Source organism: Ooceraea biroi, chromosome 3 (assembly GCF_003672135.1).
Source record: "Ooceraea biroi isolate clonal line C1 chromosome 3, Obir_v5.4, whole genome shotgun sequence".
NCBI lineage: Eukaryota > Metazoa > Arthropoda > Insecta > Hymenoptera > Formicidae > Ooceraea > Ooceraea biroi.
The window spans coordinates 13,477,346-13,487,644 of record NC_039508.1 but is presented as its reverse complement, the minus strand read 5'-3'; the positions used below and the strand labels follow the sequence as shown (position 1 = coordinate 13,487,644).

Genomic DNA, 10,299 nt, shown 5'->3' with positions numbered 1-10,299 from the left:
TTTATTTAATCATCATTCACATGATCTCGGAGAAAGAAAATATCCTCTGTTCCACTGTTGCACTGTAATCGCATCCCGCGCGATGTTTTATTCCTTTGCATTAGCTCTCGGCATGCATTAGCTTTCAGCATGTACGAGCATATACGTGTTTTGACATCATCGTCTCGCAGTACGCAGCGATAGCGAGTTCATATTTCTCCCTGATGTCTGAAATTCGAGTGTCGCGAAACAAGGCCCCACGCTGCGATGAACGCCGTGTTTTATGGTCTTTTCGTCGTAGAAACTAAACTTATTACGCCGCGGGGGTCGCGCCGTATCGCCGCGTCCGCATCATCCACCCCCTGTGTATGCGTGGGGGCGGCTTTTTTATTAAATCACACATCTCGCGTGCTCGTCGTCGCCCGATTAATTTGCCGTGACGCTTTCTTTTGTGGCGCCCAGCCAAGTCAAGAGAGAGAGAGAGAGAGAGAGAAAGAGAGAAAAAGTAAGAGAGAAGGAGAGACGTAAGGAAAGAGAGATGCGTACGGGCCATCCATATTTCATGCCGACAGAGACGCATCCCCCCGCGCGGCGCGACGAGACCCTTTCTATTTTCACGTTTCGCCCCGCGAGTGACGGATGTTACGCGTGTTCGACGTAGACGTTAGCATCTGAGGCCAGAGACGCGTGTTTGAATCTGAATGTCGAGTGTCTGAGAGTCTGTTACCTCAGAGTGACAGTCGGGAAATATTTATATTAACTGCGAATGGGATTACGGGTATTCTATTTTCGCCGGTGAGATATTCCAATTTGCGTCAGATATAGGCATTTATTGCAGACTCTCAAAAACCATGTTACTCTTGAAAAGCATTCAAGTAGGATCATTACTATATATTTATGTTTCAACGAATTTAATTGAGTGAGGTATTTTTATTTTGAAAATTGGATGATATAGGGATCAAACTATGATTTATGCAGAAATAACAAGGAGCAGTTCCTGAAGCGTATAGTGCGGTAAATAAGAGCAAATTGTACCAAAGAGATGAGAAATGCTTTTGTGACAATAAAGTAAAGCACGAACAAGACGATTATTTCAATTTGTTACGAAAGTTGAAATGTCTCTTGTGTGGCGTATAAATTCCGCACCAGAGAAGTAATACTATTTGCTGATTCTGTTAAGTAATTATTTTTCTTTGCTCCCTCTATCGTTTATTGTATATCCGACAGTAACAGAATGATTGTTGATCGTCCCGAACGTCTTGTCGAGCGCAAAGGAATAGGAGAGCTGGGGTGGCACGGCGACGATAGCACAGAAACGGAAAAGGGCGAAGGAATTCTAGAACCCTGCAAAGGACGGCTAATTCCACCGTGATCACATCTGATCGATGTCCCTCGCTTGCCTTCGTCGAAAAGTTATTGTCCTTTGCGTTTCATCAAACGTAACTTTTATATAGGCTTGCTAGAGAGTTGCATGTGTCAGTATCTCACTTTTCCAAAAACAAAAAATTTTCGTAAATAATTTTAATCAATTTTAAATATTGTTCACTTTATTCGATTAAAAAAAATATTTCTTGTATTTTAAAGGCAAAAGATACATCATATCCCTTAGTAATTGATATATCATAACTTATATTACATGTCTTAAAATTAAATTTGTTATTTCGAAAGTGCTGAAAAATAATTTCTACTCATAAATTTGAATTTCCAGCAAACACCACGAATATGAGCAATAAAATCTTGGAACATAACAGAGGAGGAAGGAGTCAAGTCGTCGGGACTCGAAGTCATCTTTGGATGATTCGAATCCGCGGAACCACGTCCCCGGCGCTCCGGACAAAATATCCTCGCCATCCCCGAGCGCGAGCGGACAGTTTCGTCGTCGCCATGCCCCAGCCAGCATGATTCTTTTATTTTAGTTTCGGTCTTGTTCCTGGACACGGGCGCACTCAATTTGACCCTCTTCCTTCTCCCCTCTTCCATCTCCGCCGCCCTTCTAGCGTCTATTTTCACCCGATTCGGATGGTGGACAAGGCAAGAGAGTGAAGAAAGAGAAATAGCGAGCGAGCTCGGAGAGGCGGCGGGAGGCAGACAGAGAGATGGACAGAGAAGCGACTAGAGCTTGAACGGAGCATGGAAAGTGGAAGAGTTACTACTCTAGGAGTGGACGAAGCGGTATAACTAGCGATGGGCTCGATAGTCTCGCAAAAGATACAGACGCTTGCGTCACAGTTGTACAAGAACTAATAAAAATGGTATGCTTTACATCTGATATCACGTGCGTTCTTTAATGTGTCTTCAAGAAATGTCTCTTTCAATATATGCAGAATCTTTAAGCCATTCCAGATTAACAGAGAGAAAAGAATGATGCAAGATTAAAATACATAATTTACGGAGATAAGATTGCGTCAGGATTATGGAAACGTGCAACAAATCAACCCCCATACATAATGACATAAAGTATACGAGTTCCGCGTAATCGGGTGAGAGATATCGGTTTCGTCCCATCGCTACGCACGGTTCGTCCAACCCCGCGGAAAACGTGGGATTGCAGAAGTTTGGTGCTCGTCCAAGAGATGACTATCCCAACTCCCTTCGGGTAGCTCGTCTTATCTTATCACGCCACCGATAGATAAGCACCCGCCGATAAAGCCCGGCAAAGAAATGACAACGCGATTCGCGTGGATGCAGCCGCCACTCCTTAATTAAGTTCGGACAGCCGTTTATTCGGTTTATTGTCTTGTTTGCCGTACCCCACGGCGTTCGTGTGCGATTACGCGCGTCCGTGTCGGCGGGTGCACCGTCATCGCGACAGAAAGTGCATCGTCAACGCTCACGTATTTCAACAACATACTTTCCGAAGCGAAATTATCTTCGTGGTTTCCGCCGAGATTCGCTGAAAACTTAAGAAAGCTGGTTCTCGCGAGAGAGAAAAATTATTTCTGAATCCGGCTAACAGAAATATTATACAATCTAAATTGTTTTGAAGACTTTTTTTCTATATGTATATGCAATTTTTCCTTGAAATATTACAACGAAAATTCATGGTCCTTGCTTATTGATAATTTCTTAGATCGCTTCTCCAAATCAGATAGAATGCTCAAAGTACTCAAAGTACGAAGGTCTCTCGGATAATGTTAAAAGATTTATACTAAACATCCGAGAGAGTTCACAGAAAAGACAGTCTTTTAGATTGTGATACACGATATCGCAGCAGTTTTGCGTCCATGCCGACCATGACGGATGCCTTCCACAAATTTGAGCTGGCGCTATGGCGAGGACAAATTATGCGCATTACGAAAAGTGTCCCCGAAAGAACGGCGGGAGCCACGGCGACGGGCGCGGGGGATGAAACGTCGGCACGGGAGCCGCGCCGCGGATGAAAGATGGGCCCATTGTGCCATCGTAAATACAGGGAAGCGGTCCGTCCCGAAATAAGGGCATATTTCAGCTTCTGTCCAGCAATCACCGCTGCTCCGCGGCTTCACGGTCGTGCAGCTACGAATATGGACGTGGGCAACCGGGAAAGGAGGGGGCGAAGGAAGCGGGCAGAAAGGACGAAGGGACAGACGGCGAGAAGGACGGGTCCGAGCGAAAAGGAGCGAGCGGACGGGAGATTCCGGGGAGGAAGAGACCCCATTTCGTATTCCTCGGGCATCCCTCTTGATCTCCCCGCATTTTTATTGCACTTGCCGCCGGTAAGAATATGTTTTATTTATATTTCATATTTTTCCCTTTCTCTTTCGCCGTGCCATGCCGTGCTGTGATCCGCGGTCAGAGACGCGGCCCACTGTCATGGATTTACACGGGGTGACCACGAAATATGAAGTCGAGATACGAGATTCTCCCCCGCCCGGATACGCAGGATGGACGCGGAGTGCACGTGTACCCTGGTTCTGCCGTAGTCTCCCTTACTTTAGCGTGCTTACTTTCGTATGGATTAGGGTTGCCTTCCCACCCGGTTGAAAATATTTTGGCAGCGTTTTCCCGCGGAAAGTATTTATGTTCATCCACGGCGACAATGCTGAATCCATGTCTTTGTGTGCTGTATTGATATACCGCATTAATGGAATTGCTCTCACAACGTGAGTGTGCAACTATTTTTTGTGTATTTATCATCCACGGCAGAAAGATTATTTGCAAGTTGATTATGAGAAATTATGTATGAAAGTAGCGAAAGGTAGCGACACAAGATATGTATTAATTGCTGTTTGATTTGTGTCTAGGTAAAAAAGTATTAAGAAAGTATAATACACACACAGATACACGAATGAATGCAAGGGAGGATCGATCGATCCGGCTGTTAGCGTCGAAAATTAAATTCAGCATCGTCTGATTGAGACGAAGGGTGTTACACGCAATTTGCTGCGTTTCGCCGTAATAACTCGGCGAACCCTTCGGCGTATTTTATGGGTATCACACTGACAAGTGTGCATAACTCACGGTCCAGCGCATAAATTCTCGGAGCGAGCGCGAACCTTCTTCGCCTAAGAATCCAGACAACGAGACAACAAAACGCAGTACGTCAAACATACTCATTTCTTGTAATAGCAGTAATAGTAACTTGTAATAATAATTTATACATACAGGGTGAGGCATCTAAAACAGGCCACCTGAATATCTCGGCTGTTATTGGTGATAGAAAAAAATGTGTCAGAGCAAACTTGCATGGTTTCGAGGGACACATAATTTGTTCTAAATAGTTTTTTATTAGGTGGATGCGTAGAGGTCATAAGGTCAACTTCGTTTTTTTTAAATGGTATGATATGTTTTTTTACGTACCATCTAGTAGAGCGTTTGAAGATGCGCATATTGATCTACGGGTCAAAATCATTCAAGGTCACTGAAGGCTAAAATTTCTAAGTGCTACAACTTTTTCATTTCTGAATTTACGGTATTTTCAATAGCAGAGAACTCTAGGCAATATACAAAGTAATGATAACAACAACTCAGAACTTCGCGGAAAAAGAAAAAATTTCTAAGGGCTAGAACTTTTTCATTTCTGAGTTTACAGTATTTTTAATAGCAGAGAACTCTAGGCAATATAAAGTAAATTATTTTCCCTTGCAGTTGGCCTTCAGTGACCTTGAATGATTTTGACCCGTAGATCAATGTGCGCATCTTCAAACGCTCTACTAGATGGTACGTAAAAAAACATATACCATTTAAAAAAACGAAGTTGACCTTCATATGACCTCTACGCGTCCACCCAATAAAAAACTATTTAGAACAAATTATGTGTCCCTCGAAACCACGCAAGCTTGGTCTGACACATTTTTTTCTATCACCAATAACAGCCGAGATATTCAGATGGCCTGTTTTAGGTGCCTCACCCTGTATATCTAGCGTTATTTTGTTCACATGGTACGCGTAACATAGTTCGCGTTCGAGAACGTGAGAAAAGTATCTCGAGGTATCTTCGCGCGGTCATTAGCGACGAAGAGGATGTTCTCGTCGAGGACGCTGCGCTTCTTGATCCTCGACGAATGTCGCTACTCTACACCGCGATCGCGATTAAGATATCCATCATAACCGTGTGAAAGTGCAAGAAGAGAGTCGGCGGGATTGTTCGGTACGGCGGCACGTGAGCTGAAAGTGAGCTGCGAGCGGGCAATTTCATGACCGGCGTACGTGACGGAGCCCTGATACTCCGTTTACGCTCCTGGCGTGCACGCGGTCCGCGCACGAGCTGCGTCCGAGCTGCGCGCGCGGTGCGTGGGAATTTCGGATATAATTTGATAAAGCGGATCCACGTCGAGGGCGGAACCCGGACCCGGCCTTCTTTATTCCGCGCGCATCCGCGCCTGCCGTGAGCGTGAGTTCTGATTTCTGGCGCGGCCCTTTTTGAGAGCCGCCGCTCTCGCGACGCGAACCTCGAGAAGTCTGAGAAGTTTGACGAATCCAGATGGTTCTGGTTTAAAATGTTTCCGTCGAGGGAGACTCTGTTTACTCTATGTAGTATTATCACACCGTAATGAAGATCCCGCGACTTCGGACGCCTCGCGCGCGCAGATATCGAGAGACGATTCCGAAATGGGATGCTTTCTTATTTTTCTTTCGCATTTACGCAGCATCGCGCGTACATGCACGTGCATGGCTTATGTCCCGGATAAAAGTAAACTAATTGTCACGCCGGACTCACTCTGGTCCCTTATATTAATCTTACACTGCTTATGACAAAGAAAAGGGGCTAACAATAAGAGTGACGAGTACAGCAGTACTCACCGCCTCGCTGCTCGCTGCGATTTCGCATCTTGGCCCCTCCGCAGCTTTCCCGATTGCGCATCCAGTGATCCCGGGTGCCGAAGAAGCACAACACTTGCAGCACGCGCGACACTTTAAGAAACACGAATTAAAAATACTCTGAAAAATGAAAACTACGCGCCCCTTTCAAACCCGCTTTCTCCGCCTCGCTTTATTGTGCGCACACTGACCTACGTAGCGCGTACGAGCGCTGTGATTGGTTCGCACTTGGATTTTAAACCGCACAAAGAATCAATTGACTTCTTGAAGAAAGCGATGCGCATCGAGAAAAAGATAAACGCACGCAGCAAACGCATCGGCAATCTTGTTGAATCGATTTCTTGTCTCAGATTTAAACACATATAAATTAAGAGCCATATAAATATTTAAAGTGTAATCAAAATAGACACATGCCGGCAACGTCACGAGTCACGTGACCTCGCGCGCCTATACTGTTTCGTAGTTCGCGGTATAATTTTCGAGAGGAACGAACATTTACGTACGAAAGCGTAATTCACGCAAACATTTACGTATGCACGAGAGTAAGTCACGCCGAAGATACCAAGAGATCGCTGTCGACAATTTAGCGTGAAGAGATGAGCGCGTCGTTGCGAGGTTAAGTGGAGAAAGAACGAGAAAAGTATCTGCACCCACATGGCATAACGAGATCGTACATGTTGCATTCTACGGATACTGATCGATGATTGTGATTTATATCATCGTTGCTGTGATAGGATCATTTATTTGCACGTTGATTAAAGTCAAGATTGACGAGTGGCTTGATGCTCCAAGGTAAGCAGTGACCTGCATCGTACGAGCGTTTTGTAGGTTAGCTTTTGGACACAGGTGACAGTCGGCATGCATTTCTCTTCATCAACGCTAAGATTTATCGATTCGACGATATTTTGCGTTCTTACGATTCATGTTAATAAAAATGCCCAAGTTTTATTCATTTATTCAATCGTCCTTGGGTTTTTTTTCAGCATGAAGAGATCCAGGTTATCATTAAACAGGGTTCGCCACAATGCTGCACATACTACAACTGTGGATGAAACTGTGGATATATCGGATGACGACAGCTTCGATTCATTGCCAAATCCACGAGTGAACGTACAACAAGAAAAGCATTCAAGCATAACAAGCAGAACGACTGATGTTTCCAGTGACACAATACGCGTTCCTAACTTGGAAGCTTGTACGGCAAGTACCTCGCAGCAGCAGCAAATGCCTGATTTGTCAGATGATACGAGCAATGATGAAGACGTTGTAACTAATGAGCTTCCTAATAAAAAGATCTCTAATAGAAGCCAGTCAATGTTTAGTTGGAACAAAACGAGCTTCACTAATAAATGGTTCCAAAACAGTCTTTTCCTCGAAGACAACACTCCGCATAGCTCAAGATTTAATGAGCAGCCTGAAGAGGCACGTATCAAAAAACAAAAGCTAATGGATGATTCAAGCTTAAGTGACATAAACTTAGAAGACTTTGAGGAGGAAGCTTCGCCACCTCAGGTCACGATACAGTATGAAAAAATGATTGGTGGAATTAAAGTCAAGTTTCCCGTTGACCCATACATATCCCAGATTGGAATTGTGAACAGTGTAAGCATTACAATTGTGTAGTTGATTCTGTCTGTTACCTTTCCATAACAAGTTTGCTAATTATATTCGAAACGGCATATTTGCAGATCATTCTAGGATGTAAGAAGAAGCAAAACTGTCTCTTGGAGAGTCCGACTGGAAGCGGTAAGACCCTGGCGCTCCTCTGTGGTGCCCTGGCGTGGCAGGATTATTACAGCGGTGAGTCCGTGACATACGTATACATTACATTATACGTTAGGTGTGTAATTTTACAAGAAAATTAAGCATAAAAATTTCACTGCCCTTTGTGTGCTCGTCGCGCCATCAAGATGTCGACGTGATTCTCCAGCCATTAACGAGATTATCGTGTTTCGTGATTAAACGATCGTATGATAATCCGCGGGCAGCCAATTAATACGCCGAATAACGTTAACGAAAAGGATCTGCGCGCGCGTCCGGGGCTGAATGGTGCATGCCCTCGTGCGATCCATCATATGATATTCATTAATTCCCTACCGATCGTGTTCATGCAGCGCTTTCTGCGCCGCGATTATGTCTGCCCCTAAGATTTATCGCGGAGCCTCGCGAAAATCTCGTTTCGTCGTCGTCGTCGTCGTGCCGTGTCTCGTGACAGCCGGTCGTTAACGTCAACCGCTCTAGCAACTTTTGTCTTGCCTACTTTACGCGCGTACACGCTCGCGCCGGCGACTCTGCTCTCCTCGTCGCGCGTCCATCAGATTTTTGACTGTCGTGCGAATTTTGGAAATTAGAAAGACCGTGCGCCTTATTCACCCGTCGCGCTTGTCTCCTCCGTCTCGCGGTCGAGCATCGTCCTTATTAAAGTTTCCCCGGAGTTCGCTGACGTTCTACCTATCCCCGTCAGAACTTTGCAGGTCTTCTGGATAATTTCTCAACGCGTGTCTTCGTGACACGTGACACTGATCAGACGTTTGTCATGTTTGCCGAATCGTCGGCTGATTCGTCGCGGTTTTAAAATATTGATATTACTGTTACCTTAATATTCTAAGAGAACACGTGGAAATTCTTCCGAGAAATTTCCCGTAAACGAGACTGCGTATACATGCAAGAAAGCGCATTCTTGTTTTAAATGGTAAATTTATCCATTGACATTTTGCATTCAATCGTTAATGCGAGCGAAATCAAACATCACATTTCGCAGACGTTAATTTAAGCGTTTTTTTTCAATGAAAGGGCAATTAAAGCGCAGCATTAACGCGGCCGCCCACGAATCGTAAATATCGCGCGATCAATTCTCACACATACGTAAACGTCGCGGTGTACCAGGCTGCTGGTGGCTTCGGGAATATCTCGCAACATGCGGCAAGAAGGCGCGGATCGCCGTTTCCTCGGCGAGAAAGCCATTCTGATCGTTAGCCGTTTCTTGGCCATGATATTAATTTAAATTATTCAACCGTTTATGCACCGTCATTATAACTGTTACGACCCGCAGTCGCCAGTAACTTCGGCTTTGCACGCGTGCATGCAGCTAATTGTTCGCGATTCGTGCAATTCCTAAACAATTAGATTTGCCATCGCAATGCGAGGCGTCTCATTCCGTCCTCGCTCGTACCAGTCGACGAAAAACGGGGAGACGGCCGAAGATAATATCTTTTCGTTAGAATAATGTGACGAAAATATAAGTTAACGTCGCGTCTAATGCACATTTTTTATTTTCAATGACAAAATCTTGACGATACCGTTTAGGACTTACACGCTATACACTACAAATATTTTTAAATCCTGTTTTATGTAAAGAAGTTTTGCCGCGTGTGAATTTGTACACGAATTTTCATTTTGCGCTCCTTATTTATTATAATCTCTATAATTTGTGATCGTAAATTTGAGGGAGTCATCTGGCTTTTTCGTCGGGCTGTGATTTTCGTGGTTTTAGCGATGTCTTATCCGAAAGACGTATTGTCGTTCGCGATACATCTATCACCCATCAACGATCGATGACTCTGCTTACCCTGTCAGAATGTTTCAACGGAGACACGTTCCGTGGCTATAGCCTTCCGTGTTCTCCCCGAAAGAGCAGTTGAATTAGCCCGAATCGCTCGCAAACTCGGTGGGGTGCTTTATCGTATGATGCCATCTTAATATTCTGCTGGGAAACCGTGGCGAACCGATCGAGGGACAATTGACGTCGCGTAATGCAACATGAGGGTGACGTTTATTGGTCACCGGAATAAACCACTTTTTGATTAGAATAATTGGAGTGTTTTGCAGGATGCCATTTTGCAAAAGAAAACTATTCGATTTTGCGTAAATATCGTACGGTTTTATATATTAAATAATATTGATGTTCTGATATTTCAACAAATAATGTTTGAATCAATTTAACGTTGGCCGAAGTGCGCATCGCGACAATGAGGCTGAAATGCCATGGGTATTCGACGATCGCGTGCCATTTCGAGTTGCACGAGGGGCGAATTAAATGTTTCGCGATGTTAACGTCAAATTTGCGTGAGCGACGTTGGA

At 44.5% G+C, this 10,299-nt stretch overlaps 1 protein-coding gene across 2 annotated transcripts in view; it reads left to right on the top strand.

Annotated features, from left to right (window-relative positions):
* The first annotated feature begins 6,650 nt into the window (after positions 1-6,650).
* Positions 6,651-10,299, top strand: part of LOC105278719 (Fanconi anemia group J protein homolog) — a 41,902-nt gene continuing 38,253 nt past the window's right edge. For both annotated transcript variants that reach the window (XM_011338020.3, XM_011338019.3), the window contains exons 1-3: positions 6,651-7,011; positions 7,203-7,821; positions 7,908-8,019. In XM_011338020.3, coding sequence (XP_011336322.1) covers positions 6,920-7,011; positions 7,203-7,821; positions 7,908-8,019 — 823 coding nt within the window. In that variant the 5' untranslated portion in view covers positions 6,651-6,919. The remainder of the gene's footprint in view (positions 7,012-7,202; positions 7,822-7,907; positions 8,020-10,299) is intronic.